We start from the raw sequence: 19,517 nt of genomic DNA, 5'->3' as shown, positions 1-19,517 counted from the left end.
GCTTCAGGCAGCAAAACCGTGGGGGTCGGCCTCGGCTCCTAGGTCATGGCGGCCCCCGAGCCGCTACGAGAGTCCTTCTTCCCGCCGTGGGAGGGAGCCGCAGCCTGACAAATCCTCCCGCTTGTCTGGCGCTCGCTTGTTCCTACCTGCCCGCCTCCCGGTGCCAGACAAAGGCGGGCGGCGGGGAGGGGGCGGAGGACACTCGCCTGCGGGAGCCTCGCCTAAGAGTCACGGGAGAAGGCGGCTCCTTGGGACCGCCTGCGGTTCCCTGCAGCTACGAGGAAGGCCGCGCCACCTGGGAAGGTGGGGCCGGAGAAAGCCTGCGTCTCTCCTTCCTCCTCCTCTCCCGCCCCGCCAACCTCGGCCTTCGGACGCGCGCGGCAGCTGCTGCGGGGGATTGCGCGCGAGGTGGAGCTGAGCATGACCGAGAGGAGTCGTCTCTCTCTCAGGTAGGAGACTTCTTCCCTCTTCCGCTGGCCGGCTGCAGGAGGGGGGGGGCGCCTCTGCGAGAGCACCTTTGGAGCGCAACCCGCAGCCCCCCCCCCTTTGTAGGCTGAAGCCAAAGAAAGCCTGAAGGTGTTACACGACTCTGCGTTGTTTTGCTCGAGAGTATTGGGAAGGCGCGGGGAGAGAAATGTGGGAGAGAAAGCTTTTGATAGGCTGCAGGAAGGGAGCTACAGTCCGCGAAAGTTTATGCTGGAATCAATTCTTTAGGGTTCCGGGTGCCACGGGGTTCCTCGTTGCTTTTTTTTTTTAAGTCACCGTTTACGGATCATTAAACTGCCCGAAGACTCTTATTGAATCGGTATTTTAAGATTTGACAGCGTGCTAAACCACGAGGAGAGAAATCCATCGAGAAAGAGAGCAAATGAAGTTTTTCCAGTGCAAAAATAAAATTGAATAGAAATCCGCAGTTATGCTAGAACAAAACAAACAGAATAAAAAATCCTATTCTGACCTACGTAAAAACCATCAGCATAGTAGTCCTTATCATTGGCATGAATTGATGTGAGATTTTTTTTTGGGGGGGGGGGACATGAGACCAAGGAAAAGACAAACTTTTGTATGTTGATTGAAGGAATGGAATGCTGAGAATTTCCTTTTTTTTCCCCCTCCTGATATTTTGTAAACATTTTATTCAGGATAGTATTCTTTTCCTTTGGAAAGCTCCCTGGAATTGAATCCATGCTTCCTGTTGGGAATGGGGCACAGTGGAGCTGATATGAGAGGCAATATCTTTTTTTTTTAAGGGTTTCTGGAAATCATGACGTTTAGCATAGTAACAGAGTTCTAGAACACAAACTTTGGTGAAGCATAATCTGCCTGCATTGTCAGCAACAGATCCTGGACAAGGTATCTCTTCTCAGTTACGTCAGGCTGGAATGTGTCCTCCAGACAGAGGCCCACTACTCATCCAAAGATTAATACTAAGAAGTAGAGTAGTTATTTTCAACATGACATAGTGAAGATGTTTGAACGGGTTGATCAATGGGTATGCCAGACATCACAGAAGCCTGGACAACAACATAATATAAATATATGATTCATTATGAGGTGGCCAGACCAGACGGGAGGTGGTGGGTGGAACTCGAAGTTCAACAGCATGATGAGTGCTCCTCATCAAACAGTACGTAGAGCAAGTGATGGCAATCTCCTCAACTAAGGGTTTCTTAGGAATATGCCCCAGCATGTGATAACAAGCTGTTGTTACTGTTATGTGCCATCAAGTTGACTCTGGTTTACGGCAACCTCCAAAATGTCCTATCATTAACAGACCAGCTTAGCTCTTGCAAGCTAAAACCTCTTGCTTCCTTTATGGAGTCGATCTGTCTCAAGCTGGTAGTCACTCATTTAAGAGGGAACTATAGATAAGAGCTGTCCATAGTCTGCAGCTTGAGTGTGAACCATGGGGAATTCAGTAGCCAGGGGCCACCTCTGCCATCAGATTCTTAGTGACCTGAAAGGTAGCACATTGTTGTTGGTTTTTTCCTGGTTTTATTATTTCTTCTGTTGGGTAAGGAGAGAGATGAGTGTAGGTTTTTCTGCTTCAGGAGCCAAAATAACTTGGCAAGCCTTGGGTACTGTGCACCTGGATTTTGCACTTGGGAAGAGTACGCATTTTGTTGTTGTTGTTGTTCTTTCAAGGAGTAGACCTGCCAGGAGGTCATAGCAAACTTCAGTGAGTTCCTTGAATGCACCCAACGAATGGGGTGAAAGTCTGGTTTGTGCCTTTAGACTTAGAATGGCTTTGTACTCCATGACACCACTGAAAAAAATATACCTTATTTTTTTAAAGCAGATGTTGAGATTTCTTCCGTTCTTGAGACTGTGGCATTCTCAGTAGCAGTATGATTTCATCCAAGGAATATGGTTCTGGTTCCTGGGAGCTCACTGTCGCCATTGATCACCCATATGGAAAACAGAAGGAGAGCACGCTCCAAGTATCAGGAGATCTTCATATTGGAGGAGTAATGCTCAAGCTTGTGGAAAAAATTAGTGAGTACCAAGAGTATGCCATTTTTCTGTATTTTGTATTTTTAAAGGATGAAAAAACTAATTTTAAAAAGATGCAATTAATTGGTGGTAACTCATTAAGTCCTCTCAGTGATGCAGCTCCTCCCTCTGAATAATAGGGAAGGAATAACTTTTCCATTGTCCTGAAAGGGTTGGTTCCAGTGTGAGATCGGATAATCTTTTTAGTCATATCAAAATTCATCAAAGTATCAAGATAGAAGTATTTTAAATGCTCTAGTTCCCTTCAGAGGATGAGGACAAACCATTGTTTCTCTCATGGTGATGTATTCCAGACAACCATAATCTTGTTCATTCCATGTTTCCCAAGCAGAGAAAAATGGCACCAGGCAACATCAGTTTGCCTTATTCAGCAAGCATATGTTCCATATGCATAAAGATAGTTGTTGAAATCATGTAACTTTTGAAAAGTCATAGGCATATTACTTCAAAAACCATTTTCTCAGTTATGAAAAAAGCTGCAAGGACAAATCCTTGAAAATATAAGAAGATTGAACCGAAGTTGCAGGCAAAGACTTGTTAGAAAAATATATTTTTCAGCATACTACAAAACAGTTGTAACATCTTGAAAACGAAGTCTGGTTTTGCTGTTGAAGCAAATATATAGTGTTTTCCCATGAGCCTTGCTCTAGTAGAAAAACTATATTAATTATCTGCGTAATTCACAAACCCTGTTGAATTACAATGTACAGTATTTTGCTCACCTTGCAGAGCCGATAGCCTTTTATATATATTTTACTAGTTTAGTGAAATTAGCTGTTTGCCCTGAAGTAACCTCCAACAGGCATCCATTGCTATTCAAACCTCAATTTTATGATCATTTCTCATATTTCTAGGATTACAATTCTTATATTCCCCCCATTAATAATTTAAATACTTTATTTGTGCAAAATTCCAAACGTTGACAGATTTGTAGCAGGTTGGCAAGCTATACCTCAAGAATGCTCACCAATGATTTCTCCTCATCCTGAACGAAAGTGACAAGTGAGGCTCTTTCCTGTACTTGCTGTAGCTCAAGATCTTTATAAATGACATGGATGAGGGTGCGGAAGAGACATGATGGAATTTTCAGATGACACCAGAGTTGGTAATACTTCAGAATAGAGAACCGGGATTCAAGATGACTTGTATAAGAAATTGGAGAACAAAATGAGTTTCAGTGGGAGAAAGTATAAAGTTTTATGCTTAGGGAGGAAAAAATAAGATACACAATTATAGAATGAATGACAGCTGGCTTGACATTGGTACATCTGAAAAAGATTTGGGGGGCCTTAGTAGTCCACAAGCTAAATATTTGTCAACAAAGCAAAAAGAAATGCATGCAGTGTGAGACTGCATCAACAAAAGTATAGTGTCTCGACTTGTAGTTCCCAAACTTCAGTCCAGTTACAGGCACCACTGTTTAAGAAGGTTATCAACAAGCTTAAATGTTTCCCAGCTGCAAAATGGTAAAAGGCCCAGAAACTGAGCTTAGTGAGACTGAGGGGCAGATATGATAGCCATCTTCTAAAACTCCCAGAAGCCTTCACCACTAGCTGTGCTGGCCAGGATTTCTGGGAGTTGTAATGCAAGAACACCTGGGGACCTAAGGTTGGGAACCACTGGTCAAGATCAAAGGAGATAATAATATCACTCTATTTTGCTTTATTTATTTATTTATATCCCGCCTATCTGGTCGGGCGAGGACCATTTTAGTTGGGTTTCTCCTTCACTGGCATTTTTTCATAGAGGTTGGATGGCTACCTCTCAGGCAGTGAAGGCTGATGACTCCAATTTCAGAGGTGCTGTAAATCCATTCTGGATTTGGGGGTTGCCCTTTACTGGAGCTGTCCAAGGTGCTGAACGCTCTTCTCCCAAACATGTTCAGCACACTGGCTACCCCTTGTAAAGGGAAGAGTAGAACCCAGAGTGGATTCACAACATCTCTGAAATGGGAGCCATTATCAGCCTCCAGATATTCTAGTTATCGGTTCTGTTTTGTCATGAAGTTCACCAGTAGGGAGTGTTGGAAGAAAGTCATTTGGGAGTTTGTAGGGGGAATATGGTCCATGGGGTCACGAAGAGTCGGACACGACTAAATGACTAAACGAACGAATGAACAAAGGGGGAATAATATCCCAATATCTCCTGTACAGGGGATATATCAATTATTTTCTTTGTCCAGTCATGATGGTTTAATACTCTGAGCCCTTTGATGAGGGAGACTCCTGGCAGTCTCTACTGGACTCCTAATGTGGTACATTTTGAAGAAGTGGCTGTATTCCAGCCTTTAATACTCCAGTGATTCTATAGGCTAGTCAAATTCTGGGAATCTAAAACAAATTATTTGTTATGTTTTAGATTACAAATTATGTAGTCTAAAACACAATATTTTTGAGCTGTGATTGTTGTGAGTGCAAAACTGTACGCTATAATGCAGCTATAATAACACTTTTAAAGGAAAATAAGTTTCCTCTGTCTTTGAATATAAGTCTTTATCAGTATAATGTTCCATTTTCAGTTACAGACATATCTGATGCCAAAATAAAAGGTATTTTCTGGAAAAGATAGAGAATGCCTGAATTATCTAGAGATCTGGAGTGAGAAGATGAGGAGAATAATTTGGAGGTTTCAAATGATTCTGCTAAGTCACCATTGCAATTACTGGACAAATATATAATGGAGTGACCATCATGAATGTTACTGTTTCTTGTTGCTGTCTTTGGGCTGCAGCTCTCTGGTTCCAGGGATGTGTCCAAGGGTCAAAGAACAGAACAAATCTCTCCTTTTCTGATCCTAAACCACACACTATGGAGCTTTGAAACTCTGAGCTCAGAGGAGATCTGCTGTTGAACCACCCCCAAATTTGAGTTAGTCAGAAATCTCCTTCTATTATTGATCCTTGCTTACTATAGCTTTTCTTGGGGGCTCATTGTCCATAAGGATTGGAAAGGAAGAGTGGTGATAAAATTGGTTCTTAAATCAGAAAGCAGATGAACAAAGAGGAAGATAACCAGTGGCTTCTTCCCCCCCCCCCCTCCAATTTGTTTGTATCTCATTAGCAGTGCACTTAGATAGTTTTAGACTCTAGGTTTAATGAATGGAAGGGACGTTTGGGATGGTAATACATATTACTTCACCCATATCAAAGGTGGTGAGGTAACCCCACCGTGTCAGGATCCTTTCTACTCATTTTGCTGAGTAGGCTGCTGGACATCTTCCCTGAAGTCCTGAGGAAACACGGCCAGTGATCCTTTCCTGCTTTTTCTTCCTATCTGGAGGAGAGCTTCAGAAATCTCCAGAACCAGAGCCTGTTAGAAGTGACTTCTCTGGATGTGATATCTCTTTCTTTGGATCTAGGCTCCCAGTTCACAGATGTTTTCAAAGACGCCTCAATGGTAGCTGTGCTTGAACAGATGAACAATTTAGTTCTGTTTTGTCTTTTGCTGGATTTTTTTTTCCTCCAGGTGTCTCACAGGATTGGTCAGACTATGCCCTTTGGTGGGAGCAAAAGCAATGCTGGCTTCTAAAAACACACTGGACATTGGATAAATATGGGGTGCAAGCTGATGCCAAGCTGCTCTTTACTGTACAGCACAAAATGCTGCGCCTTCGCTTGCCAAGCATGAAGACTGTACGATTGAGTGTCAGCTTCTCTTCGGTGGTGTTCAAGGTTGTTGGAGACATCTGCAAGACCCTTGGTAAGAATGGAGTCCAGACACCTGGAAAGGTTCCCAAGAATTGCACTTAGCATCCCAAAGCAGTGGAGTTAATAGGAACATAAGCAAGATACAGCAATCTTCCATGTGCCCCTTCCATTCTTTTCACTTTGTGGTTGGGCCCCGGTGGAACCACTGTTTCAGAGAGTAAAGGAAGCACAGCATCTGTGTCTGGTGAATTCTGCCCTGTAATTTCATGAAATGAAATTGTAGTATAGATTTTAAGACTTGCTTGACGGAGTATTGGTGAATTTTTGAGTTCTGTATAATTTCTGCATCTTCAGGGTGTGCATTTCTCATACAGGTATTCTATAATGTTTGCTTAAGTAAGTTTATCCCAATTTAGTCAGCGGATATCCTACTGCTAGGTAAAGTTGCTGTCTTCATGTATGATGCCTCTCATATTCAAGAGCTTTGATGTGTGCATGTTAAATGCAGAGGGACCAAAATGCAGAGGTACCAAAATTGCAACTTCCCAAATGCAAACTAACTGAAATAAAGTAACACAGCATCATGGTAACAGTTTAATCAAAATATGGAGGATTAGATAAACTGTAGTCTGACCTTGCTGAGCAATTACATTCCTAAGCAAGCCTATAGATTAGGGCTGCCACACACTTGTTATGCATTAACCATAGTTTCTTTGTACTAGGGGTGGGTAGCTGTGTTGATCAGCTGCAAGAAAACCAATGGAGTCCTGTGACAGCTTTGAGACCAACAAATCTCTTTTTTTAAGAATCAGCTTTCAGGGACCACACTGCACTTAATTTACACAGTTTTGGACCTTATCGAAGGAAACTCTTAATCAGTGGCCATTTGCTGCTGTTAATGATGATGTCATTCCCATTGTGCATGCAGAACTACATAGCAGGATTTCAGCCTGATCAAATGACGTTTCTTGAAAATATCCCTGAAATCTCTGAGGAGATTTGCCAGCCCTTACCCTTTTTTTCCTAGCCATTTAGCTAAGATCTGTTCCTTGCTCAGCGATTTTGGCTTGCAAGGGTCTTTTTCAGACTTCAGCAATGTCAGATTGTACAGCAGTCGTGATGATATGGTTTGTTGCCTTTTGCTGCTGCTTTAGAATAATGTTTTTCTCTTATGTTGATCACTCTGTGTTCATACTTGCAGTTGTGTCCTCTAAACTTATTGGGTGTTGTCTTTTAGGGTTTGTGGTCCTTTTGGTTTGGCTTGAGGAAGAAAAATGATGTAAATCTACAAAATGAAAGGATGGTTTTTAGGAGATTTTAGAGAAGCGATTCTATAATCACTGAAGTGATGGGGAGGATTTCAGACTGGGTTGAAATGTTATTTAAATCCATAACATTTTTCCCACTGTCACAGTTTGAGTGTTTCTGCCTCAAAACAGACATTCTGCTTTTAGGCCATGCATTTCCAGATTACTCCAATCTGGAAGTACATATCATTCACATCTCCAATGGTATGTGAGTTAATACACCTACTCCCTGCAGATGGAATGCTTCACCCCAAGCCATATGAACAGCTGTGCATTTCACCCTCTAAATTCCTAGCTCGTGACTGTAAACATGTCTGAGTGTCACAATTACTGTGATGAAAGCCCTTGATATTGCTCAATGGGCATTTGGCTGTTAAGTATACCTAGCCACAAATAAATAGCTACAGAACAGATAAATTCGCTGCAAGTTGTCATCTGTATGTATTGAACTAATCAAAAAGACAATTTGAATGATAAGATATAAAAGAACATGCAGTAATACTGGTCAGATTGCCTATTTATAGGTATTCCAGATTTGATTGTTCTGTTTATTTTTAAGATATGTGTGAATTTATTTTTCTGTTTTTAACCAAGTCTCAAATAAGAGCAGCTAAGCCTGTTTTAAAGACTTAAACCATGAAAATCACCAGAGCTAAAACAAACCAGCGTTAACAGTTTAGGGCCACACTTGGCTTCCCGAGACTTGCTGAAACACATAGATCATTGAAATGCAGCAGGGGAGGGCACTTCACCCTGAAATAGGAGGAAGACGTGTTCCACCCTTGGGCTGTCAACTGGTAGTGAATTATACCTTTCCACATTCCAAACAAAGGGTACCTCTATCAACTGCAGGCACTCACGTTGCCACAATAGCAAACAACTGTTGTGTCTCCTGTTTACTATTCCCTCAGTTGTGCTTGCAGACTGTGTAGAGGTTGAGTCCACTTACGTGCACAGTTCGTGACAGATTAATTTCTTTTTCTTCTCTTTTTTTAAAAAAATTGCTTTCCAGAAATACAGTACAAATAGGATTGAGGTTTTGTATTAGGTTGCTGGACAAGTTATTATAATTGTTGCTAGCCTCATCCGTGTGTATGCTGGAAAATGTTTTGTGACTGGCCATGTTTAACATGGCAGTTTTTTCCCAAATGAACACTTGGTGGCAGGCATTCTGTAAAAGCATGCTTGCTTGACAGCACAATCAAATTTCCAGAATTGTTCACTCTCCCACAAAAGTTGAGGGCCTTGGAGGCCTTTGCCCACCCCCATAACCCAAAAGCAAGAATATTTTCTCTTTTTTAGCTGAAGAATGGCCTCTTATCCCCTCAAGTGTCCCCTCAGGGTTTTGTTATGTTTTTTTAATTTTAAACAGATTATGGAGTCCCTGGATGTCCAAAACATGTCAGAATTGTACCATCTACCCCCTGGAGGCACCTGGGGGGGATTTTTGAGGAAAAACAAGCATTAAAATGGGAGTATAGGCAGGCCGGTGGGAGAGAGACATGCTCATTTGGTTCCTAGGGATGATATGCAGCCCACAGGCCACACTATGTCTGCCCCTTCTTTAAATAAACAGATAATAAATAAGGCAACATACACATAACAGTGCAGCAAATGCAGTTCCAGTTACTCCTTTGTAAGATTAACCACTCTTGTTTGATAAATGAATTCTTAAATGTAATTAACATGCTCTCTTCCAGTTTCCCTGCTTTTTTACTATGTCCATAGGAACTTCCTTTTTTTTTCCTTGCCACTTCTGAAGCAAGATGACTTAACTTGATAGATACTAGCTGCCTAATTACAGTACTACTTGTAGGTCTAGTAAAGTCTGTGGTCAACATTTAGACCGTTAAGGATGGTATGAAGGTAATACTCCTGGACTTTTGACATTCCGAGTGTTACGATAGTATCGTGTATATATATATTTTTTAAAAACCAGGTGAAGAGGGAAGATACTTAACATTTTGCAGGCTTCAGCTCACCCTCACCCTTCTGAGATACTTGCCAAGGATGTGCTGCTCTTTTCAGCAGAACCCAGTTTCTTCTCAAGTAAGACAGCACATTGACCTTTTCAGCCTGTTCTCATTTTAAGACATTGCCACTTTCCCTTTGGAAACTCTCTTACAGGTATTAGACGGTCGGAAGAACTTTCTCTGCTGAAATTACCCGAGGACGCGAAAAAGAAAAAGAGAAAAGAAAAGGACAAAGAGCCAGTCATAGAAGATATTTTAAATTTGCACAGCTCTCCAGTGAGTTTGGGATTGCCAGGTAACAGTGAAGAAAATAGGACTATCTTTGTTTAGTGTGTGTTGTCTATGTTCATCTCTACTTTATAGCCAGGAAGGGCAACAGTAGCCCACCCAACGCAGTTGGAATGCAGTGCCTGTAATCTTTCACCCTTAACCAAGAAGTCCACAGCTCAAATCTCATCTCGCCTGTGAATTTCCTATGTGCTCTAAAGCAAGCTATTCTCAACTTTTGCAATATGGAGGTAATACTAATGACCAAACTAGGGCAGGCAGTATCACACCAATGACACCGACAAAGAGTGGGTGGGATTCAGGCCATTATAACCTTTTCTGCATCTTGCCCTCCAACTGCTGCTGCCTGCCCAACAGACTCCTCCAGCTTCAGCACTGAGGTCCCAATCCATATGATCCCCAATTAGTGTCTGTTAACAATTGCATGTGTAGCCAAAATCGGGCAGTGGGAATTCCCAGCAGGACCGAGGACCAATTTTCAGATTTGCTGGCAGCCTAAGGACTGCTGTCTGAATGGGTGGGGCTAAAGATTTAGGGTGTGGTGAAGAAGGTTAATTAGTATAGTGAATTACTTGGTTTTTTAATGCAGTATTTATGTATTATAGTTTGCTACCATGGGCTGGAAAAAAAACTAAAACAATTTTTAATTGAAATCTTTTTTTCTAGTTTAGTGTTCAATTTTTAAAACATGTTATCAGTTTGGAGGTGGAAAGATTTCAAGATTAGGGTTAGGGTTGCCAGGGTGATCCTCAAAACATGTCAGAATTGTCCTCTGGAAGGCCCAAGTAGACTTCTAAAGTTTGAGGAGGATGGGGGCCAGAGCAGTACATGTGACCCACAGACGGTGAAAGTCCACTCTTGCCCTAAATGTACAGGCATGGCCATGGACCACTTGGCATGACTGCCTTTGTAGCAACACGCAGTTGGATTTCTATGTTGGCAGTAAGAGTAGCTTTCTTGTTGTTGTTGTTTTCTGCTGACATTTGAGTCTGAGGGCCACATTTTCATTTGGAAAATGGCAGTGTGGGTTGGCAAAGAGGTTTCAGATGAAATTTAAAAAGCCAGGATAATCCTTGGGTGTCGCTCCAAGACCTCATTTATATGACAAGATGTGTTGCAGGCAGGAAGCATCCTTGAACAAAATCTCACTAGGAACATAATTCTTGTGTCTGGCACTGTTCTGCTTCACCCTCCACAGTCTAACTCTTAAAAAGTATATTTCTGTGTCATATTTTAAGAGATGTTTAGGAAAAATCAGAACATCCCCAGAGTAGGGTGATCTGGAATAGGTGAGCAGGAGAAATAGTTGGGCATGTTTAACGCGGAGGAGAAATGATGAAAGGGAGATGTGAGAACAGCCTCTTAAGTATCTGGGAGGTTGTCACACAAAAGATGGGCCAGATTTGTTCTTTGCCACTTCAGAGTGAGGGCTTAGTAAGACCAATAAGTGGAAACTCTGAGGAGATCAATCTTGACTAAGCAGAAGCAGAAACATCCTTTTAGTAAGCATTGACTGTGGAGAGGGGAGGGGTTTTTCTTCAACTGGAGGCATTTAAGCAGAGTCTGGAATGGCAGGAATCCTGTACTGAAAATCCTACATTGGGCAGAGAATTGACTAGATGGTCTCCATAGGGTGCCTCTGGACTTGATAGCTGATTGCATAATATTCTGGGAGTAACCCCAGCAACTAACATTTCTCTTTTGTAAGAACATGTAATACATCCTCACAGACATAAAGGAGCAGGGCTTGCTGGTGTAAATGAATTGGGCTTCCTGTTCAGGTTTGCACCCCAGCATCGCGCTACAGAAATAACTGTAATTCCATTTTTAATAGACTTGTAAATAACATGTTTATTTAGATATACACAGAAATGTATGGATCTTGGCATAGCTAAGAGATATATAGCGCTTTTGACACGGAGCACTGTAGCAACCTGATGTGTTTACTCCATATTTCAGCAAGTCCCGGATTATACAGTAAAACCATGACTCCCATATACGATCCCGTCAGCGGCACCCCTGTCTCTTCAACCGTTGCATGGTTTGGCAGCAGCCCTCTGATGCAGCAGCACTGGAACAGCCTTGCTTTCAGCCTCCCCACTTGTACACCTGAAACACTGGCCAAAATGTACCAGCCTCGAACTTTGGTGGACAAAGCAAAACTGTACGCAGGGTAAGGGAGTGCTTCTGTGAATCATATAAGTTTGCTGGTTTGGGTAAACCAGAATTTGCATTTTTTTCAGAACATTGGTCAGGGTGCCTGCACACCAGCAATTATTCAGGATTCTACAACTACAAAGATGTACATGGCACATGACGTAGGTTGATATGTACATCCGTATGTATTCCCCTTCATTCTGGGACATGAGCAAGCAGCTTATAGTCTTGATCTTAGGGGTCAAGGAACAAACTTGAAAAGATGCAGTTACATGTAATGCATGCTTAAAAGCCTTTGAGAATACACCTGGGATTGGTTTGAAATGATGACGCTCTTTTGAAATGATGAAAGGGTTAAGCCAAGGGTTTTGCTGAAAAAGTGAATGGGAGGAACTGAAAGGAAAGGACAAGGGATGCTACCAGGTAGGTGTTTAGGAAGGGATGTTCCAGCCTGCCAGGGAGACCAGCCAGGTGCAGCACCATTTTTGTATACTTTTCTTTGCACGCCATTTCACTGGGTCCTTCAAAACACATTTGTATTTCAGATTGCACAGAAATGTTTGTCCCTCCCACTTGTATATGGCATTTTTAGCACGTAAATGTGCTAAACAATAGTCTGAAGTTGCTGAAAGCCACTGTATAAACTGCTGTCATAGATTGGTTTGTATAGTCTCTGGATACATTGTCATGAGTAGAGAGGTGGTTCCAGAGGGGACTGATGTTCCAACAGAAAAAGTCCTAGCCCTACCTTTCTTTCTTTGACTCTCATTTCCCAAAGCTTGAATGTACTGTTTCATACACCATCTTCAGACACCAAATGGCTTTGGTGTCTCCTATGTGCTGTCCTGGTATTTGTGCTGTGACTGAGTTTCCATAAATTCAATCATGGTAAATCAGGCTCAGCAATTCTGTACATATTTAGTCTCTAATCTGTTTAAGATCACAGCCAAAGTACTCTAAACACCATTAAGATTCAATGTGTTTTTCTGCCAGCAGAACAGGCCATGTTTATTATCAATCATTGCTAGATTCCTTCTTATCCATTTTTAAACAGTCTGAAAGAACTTGAAGTTTCAGTTTGCCGTTAATTTATTGTGTGTCTACCTTTATTACGTGTATTGAAGCCTTTACTGTTTCTGCTATATTAAATATTTTGTACTATTTAAATATTTTATGCTGCAGTCACTATAGTTCTATTATTTTAATATTTTATCTTACTAACGGTCCCCAGTAGGCTTTATCTTAAAAGGCAGTATAAAAATACATGAAATTCAAAAAGACAAAACTGGATATTTTAAAGCAGACAAGCTTCCAGAAATGGTTGATGGTCCAGCCACGGGGCACTCCACCCATAAATCTTAAGGAAAGGTTCCCTCAAAATCATAAGCTTCTTGAACAAGCCTGGCTGGATATTTGCATGTACAGTCGTGCCCCGCTTTATGATTGCCCCGCATTATGACGAAACCGCATTACGACGACATTTTTGCAGTCGCTTTTGCAATCGCAAAACGATGGTCTGAATAGGCTTTTTTTGCTTTGCAATGATCGGTTCCCTGCTTCGGGAACCGATTCTTCGCAAAACGACGATTTTCCTACAGCTGATCTGCGGTTTCAAAATGGCCGCCAGGTAAATAAAATGGCTCCCCGCTGTTTTCTGGGATGGATTCCTCGTAAGACAGCCACCGAAAATGGCCGCCCTATGGAGGATCTTCGCTGGACGGTGAGTTTTTAGGCCATTGGAACGCATTAAACAGGTTTTAATGCATTTCAATGAGTTTTTTATTTCGCATTACAACGTTTTCATTCTACAGCAATTTCGCTGGGACGAATTAACGTCGTAATGCGAGGCACTAAAATAGGCTATGTTTATAAACGTAATGCTTGCAAAACAATGAAAAAGTCATCTTCTACATTTCATTGAAAGCAATGGTTTACCAGTTTTTTTCCTGACTGCTTCTAGGGTGCTTGTATATTTTTTTCCAAGAGAATTAAAAATGTACGTGAGCATTGAAAAACAGCAACAGTTGGGCTTGTTTACTGTTGCTTTCTTATTAACAAGTGTAGCTTATTTGAAAGTATGTGTTTTTCTTTCAGGTGGCTAGATTCTTCACGATCCCTCATGGAACAAGGAGTCCAGGAGGATGATCAGCTTTTGCTACGTTTTAAATACTATGCTTTCTTTGATTTGAATGCAAAAGTAAGAAATTCTAAGACTCTGTATTCATTACCTGTCATGTTTAGTTACACATCAGTTGAAAAACAAATATAAGAAATTTACCAGTTCTTTATCTGCATCTTGCAAACCAAAACATACAGTATTTATTAGTCAAGTGGTACCATACCTGCCCTGTGTTTTTGTGATCTAATGTGATTTAATGGAACAAAATAATTCATTTAAAAAGGAATAATCCCACTACATCTCCGTTTTATTATTAAAACTTAAATTTTCATGTAAAGAAGAGAACAAGTATCTCATATCTGCAGTGCAGTTCTATGCATGTTTTCTCTTACAGCAAGTCCCACTATATTCAGTGCAGCTTGTTGCCAGGTGGGTTTGTATGCCAGCTTCACATCTACTGTATTCCAGATGTGAGCTACAGCTCCCATCATCCCCAGCCAACATGACCATTGGCTGTGCCTACTGGAAATATGGGAGTTGTAGCCCAGTATCTGTAAGCCACCAGGATGTGGAAGATGTTTTAAAAAGATTGCAAACTACGGCAAGTAACCATTTGATTTCTAATTCCTGGTCACATGTTGCCTTCTAAAATAAAATTTATAAAGCATTTCATTCCCTTTGAAATGCCTCATTGGTCTCCCTCCTGTTTCTCTCTTGATATTTTTGGTTTAGTTTTGCCGAACAATCTAGCCATGTTCCTCTGCAGAAAAAACTTAACTGTTCTCCTAATACTTTGTTTTCAATAATTTAGCAATAATTAATAAGCTCATTCTGTGGGCCATTTAATCAACCATATAAAAGAGGGGGAAGTGTGCATGGCTGTTGTTCTATCATCCTCTCTACTTTATGGAGTGGAGACACTGACTTATCTATCAACACTATGCAAGAAAGCTCAGTCGTTTTCATCTTGGCTGTCTTGATGTCAACGCCAGGATAAAGTCTCCAACACTGGAGTCTTGAAGCAAATGCAGATGACAGCCTTTTTAATTATTTTTTATTATTTTACAATCTTGAAATGACAACTTCAGTGGGGTGGCCATGTCGTCTCCGAAAATGTACCTTCTATGGAGAGCTTGTTTCAGGCACTCAACTGCATGGTGAGCAAAAGAAAAGAATCAATGATACACTGAAAACAACACTGAAAGATGTTAAGATTGGCCATGTCAGTTGGGAAGCACTTGCTCAAAACAGAAGTACCTGGTGAAAGGCGATCAAACAAGGGGCTAAAGCATTCGAAACAGAAGGGCAAACCAAGGAAGAGAGAAGTAAAAAAGCAAGGATGTACCTCCTTAACAAGACCAGGATCAGCTAACCTGCCTCCATGGATTCCATATCTTCCAATCTCATGCTGGACTAGCTATTGCTCAACCTTAACCACAAACCTCTTCTTTTTCCCCTTAATGGTGAATCTGATGGAGATGGTCATCTTTGAAATCAAAGGACAAACTATATTACAAGTAATCTGGCAGATGTGTATTGGTTCTTGAATGAAGATCTTTTTGGAAGCCTGTCTTTACCTGGCACAGATGGAAACTCTCCAGACTAATCACCTCCACCATGTGCTTCTATATTTTATGTAAACACTCTCCAATCCTTCAGGTGTCTAATTTGTAGCAGTGCTTAGATGTAAGCCCTGGTTTAACATTGCAAGAATGCATATAATCTTCTCCTGACCTCTCCTGCTGTGGCACACAGAGGAGATTGGAAGAGTCTGCTTCTGTTTTCGATTAGCCACAGTTTATAATGTCACCTGAACCTTAAACTATTCTTTACTCTGGCAAATGAAAACAAGCCATTTCCCTGGACTGGTTTGAAGTTGACTTGTTTCTTGTTTTAAGTGGAACTTGGAAAAATTAGATCTCTTCTGCTGCTAACAAGCTAGGAAAATGCTGTCTCAAGGCCAGTGTCATAGGGATGGTATTTACCATGCCAAAACACTGAATTCCTGGAACTCATGCCCAAACATGTAGCTTGCTTTCCAAACAATCCTTGTTAGGTGCCCTGCATTACATTCTGTTTAAGGAGAATCTGAACAAGTTTTCATAGTTTCTCCTGACGATGTTTACAGGTTCACTGAAGAGGAAGAAAACATTCTCTTCTGCATTTACTCAGGAGTTCTCGAGGCTGGGCCTCGTCGTGCATAGTTGACATGCTGATAGTTGTGTTATTTCATCTTCATAGTTCCCAGTCAGTGCATTGTAATTTAGAATGGGGTGACCATTCACTGATTGTGGATGACACTTTGAAGCATTTGTTAACAGTTGGAGAGGTGGCTCCAGCTCCAGAAATATAGTGCAGCGATTTAGCGATGTAACCCTTGGTGTTGCATGAAAGGGACATTCAGCTTGTGGTATGACCAGAATTCTATGCATGATTAGATATACCGTATGGAACATCTACAAACTATAGTCAGAGGTCATATGGTCATTTTTTGCTTTTGGTAACTGATGTAGGAGGCCAGACTGTGGCTCAGCAGCCATGTGTGGCTTAAAAGCAAGTAGATACATAGATGATATAGTACTCAGGACTGATTCTGCCATTAGGCAGACTGAGATAGATGCCTTGGGCAAGTCATGAAAGATCAAATTGTTGTACATCTATTATGATTAATTTTTCCAACTTTAAAACCAGGGAAATGGAGAAGGGTACTTGTTGGGACATTGTTCCTTGGGTGCCAAAACAAATTGGTTGGCCTTGGGTACCCTGTACCATATCAATGGTGAGAGAATTCCCATTTATTGTTCCCCCTCTGGAAACAAAATGTCTTTGGATGGTCTTGATGGTCCCTGACTGCCTCATGAAGCCAGTAAGAAGTTGGATACAGTGAGGCCTCAGGCTCATCCTCCGACAAAAGTGCTGTGGCTCAAGTGGGCTTGGGCAGACTTTCATGACACCGTGTGCACAGGAATTCTGTACACATGGTGACACGCAACCCTGTCCTGCTTTGCCGTCTGCTTTCTAGCTCGAGCCTACGCATCTGTACTTCAAAGGAAATCCCAGTTTGTTCAGTGAGGCTTAATTCCTAATGAATATACATAATAATAATATAATATAATAATATAATTTATTGTCATTGTAAGTATATACACATTATATCATACAACGAAATTCACATAGGCGTTCAAAAGGATGCACCTCCTTCAGGGCTCCTTGTGAGTGGAGGTGGTTGCACCATTTAATTGTTCAGTTTATGGCAGCCTTGTTCGAAATGTTGCCCCTCAGTACAACATCTTGTAATTTCTTGGCAGTATGACGCAGTGCGAATCAACCAGCTGTACGAACAAGCTCGATGGGCTATTCTGCTGGAAGAAATAGACTGCACAGAGGAAGAAACCTTCATCTTTGCTGCATTGCAGGTGAGGGCTTGATCTAGACAAACCAGTTTTCCTGTTCAGGTTAGGACCCTGCCAGGACATGAACACAGTGAACTGAGCGAGGATTGATTGTTCCACATAAAGCCTCTCCCGCTGCCACCACTTTTGAGTAGTAATCCCAACTCTTATTTAATCCAGTGTAAATAGTTAACAGATGCCCCCCCCCCGCCTTCTCTAGCAGCAACTAATGGTTAAAGTATTGTCATGCACTCCTGACCTCTAAATGATAATTCCACATAGTAACATCATATTATAGAGGGAAAAGCACCAGAGAGACCAGTGTTTAACATCTGCTTTATGTATAAATATGCATACAGAGTAAGGGTAAGCACATGGGCACTTTCGTAGCATGCGGTAAAGGGGGACCCCCCCCAACCTGATGCTGTTACTTGTAGGGGTCATGCGATAGATTTCTCAACTTACAGCCATTCAGTTCTGAAAGTTACACATTTTGTATTAACTGTGCAACCTTTCAGCTATTGTGTGACTACAGGCCGTTGAAAGGAAAAGAAGGGAAGGGAAGGAAAAGAACAGAGAAAGGGGGAAAGGGAAAGGCTGAAAAAGTCAGAGAAGCTTAGTTGTATTTAAGACCAGCTGCTTTGTGAGAAAGGAATCAGGAATCCTTGGAAAAGAGTCTGAGGTAGGCAGGCTGACAGACAGATGCAACTTGTCACACCTACTAGACCGTTCCTTCCTCCCTCACTTGAAGTGAGCGGGTCAGCCCAGTTGCTTTATAGAAGAGAACTGGCGGGTCGGGGGAGGCTGGCAGGCTCATGCTCAGTTTTCTCAATGTCGTGAGCCAATGCGTTTGGAGACCTAGATATAAAGCAAGATACAAATCCCACATGTAAATAAATAAATTTCACTTCAAATGGTTTTGCTACTGATTTATTTTTTTAAAGTCCCTCATGTATATGAAGTAAATGGCCTCATGTAGACCACCCCTGTGTCTTTATCTTATATACATATTGTTATTGTAGTATCACATCAGCAAGCTGACGTTATCCTCGGGGTCACAGGATTTCACAACAGAAGTGGAAACGGATGAAGTGGAAGCTGCTCTTTTTAATCTTGAAGTAACTCTGGAAGGGGTAAAAGCAGAGAATCCTTTGGTATGTAAGGCGTGTGACTTTAAGGGTCATTGAGTCAAGACAATGTCAAGGGCTGAGGAGAAAGGGTTGTTGCTTGTTGTTGCTAAAAATATCTCAGACTATGGCCACCGGGATAACCAGCTGCATTCTAGGTTTCCTGTGGTGGCAGCTCCCTTATTGAAATCCATATTCTGAGCCATGGGTGAGCAATTAATTTCTATAGGGGGCCACATGAAAAATCAGACTGTGTTCGGGGGCCGAACCAACTTTACTTAAAAATAAAATGAAACAGTGATGTTATGATTGTTTTTATTTTAAACTTGTTAATCTTCACAAATACTAAAGAGGTTTTTTGCGGTATGTTAAAGATAAGCAACTGATCAACTTTAGACAAAAAGCTATAAATGGTTTTGATGTTCAAAACTGTCCACAGGCCAGACAGGAGTGGCTCGCGGGCCGTATGTGGGGAAAAACATTTGGGATATTTTGCTTCTTCCAAGCTTGAGAGGTGGTTGTTGGTTTGGCATGTGAATTTTGTTTGTTTGTCCACAGCCTATCATTAACCTGGGATTAAAGAAATACTATGGGGCAGGAACAAAAACAAATTGAGAAATCATAACATAGCCAATGGTCCATCATCAGGAAAAACCTTTCTCTTGGTTTTCTTGGTCTTGTCATCTTCACAGGTGTGTTTGGTGGGTACACAGGAGAGAGCCTTCTCTGTTGATGTTCCCAAACTTTGCAACTCCCTCCCACATAAGGCTGACCTGGCCCCATCTTTGCTGTCCTTCTGCAAGCAGCCAAATATATGTTTTTAGCACGGTATTCGTTAGATTCTTTTTAATATATGTATACCCAGTGTGATGCTTTGTTGTTTAGTCATTGTGTCCAACTCTTCATGGCCCCATGGACCAGAGCACACCAGGCTCTCTTGTCTTCCACTGCCTCCTGGAGTTGGGTCAAATTCATGTTGGTAGCTTCGATGACA

The 19,517-nt window shown here is 41.6% G+C and overlaps 1 protein-coding gene across 2 annotated transcripts in view; it reads left to right on the top strand.

Annotated features, from left to right (window-relative positions):
* Window positions 1-326: 326 nt before the first annotated feature.
* FERMT1 (FERM domain containing kindlin 1) overlaps window positions 327-19,517 on the top strand; it is a 36,636-nt gene continuing 17,445 nt past the window's right edge. The window contains exons 1-8 of one of the 2 annotated variants that reach the window (XM_020793677.3): window positions 327-449; window positions 2,300-2,496; window positions 5,979-6,212; window positions 9,595-9,735; window positions 11,688-11,901; window positions 13,980-14,082; window positions 17,313-17,420; window positions 18,419-18,550. In XM_020793677.3, coding sequence (XP_020649336.3) covers window positions 2,349-2,496; window positions 5,979-6,212; window positions 9,595-9,735; window positions 11,688-11,901; window positions 13,980-14,082; window positions 17,313-17,420; window positions 18,419-18,550 — 1,080 coding nt within the window. In that variant the 5' untranslated portion in view covers window positions 327-449; window positions 2,300-2,348. Of the gene's footprint in view, window positions 450-2,299; window positions 2,497-5,978; window positions 6,213-9,594; window positions 9,736-11,687; window positions 11,902-13,979; window positions 14,083-17,312; window positions 17,421-18,418; window positions 18,551-19,517 lie in introns of those variants that run through there. The other variant, XM_073003059.2, reaches the window with a different exon arrangement.

This window comes from Pogona vitticeps, chromosome 1, assembly GCF_051106095.1.
Source record: "Pogona vitticeps strain Pit_001003342236 chromosome 1, PviZW2.1, whole genome shotgun sequence".
Classification (NCBI taxonomy): Eukaryota; Metazoa; Chordata; class Lepidosauria; order Squamata; family Agamidae; genus Pogona; species Pogona vitticeps.
The sequence above is the reverse complement of the archived record's forward strand: the minus strand, read 5'-3'. Positions and strand labels throughout refer to the sequence as shown.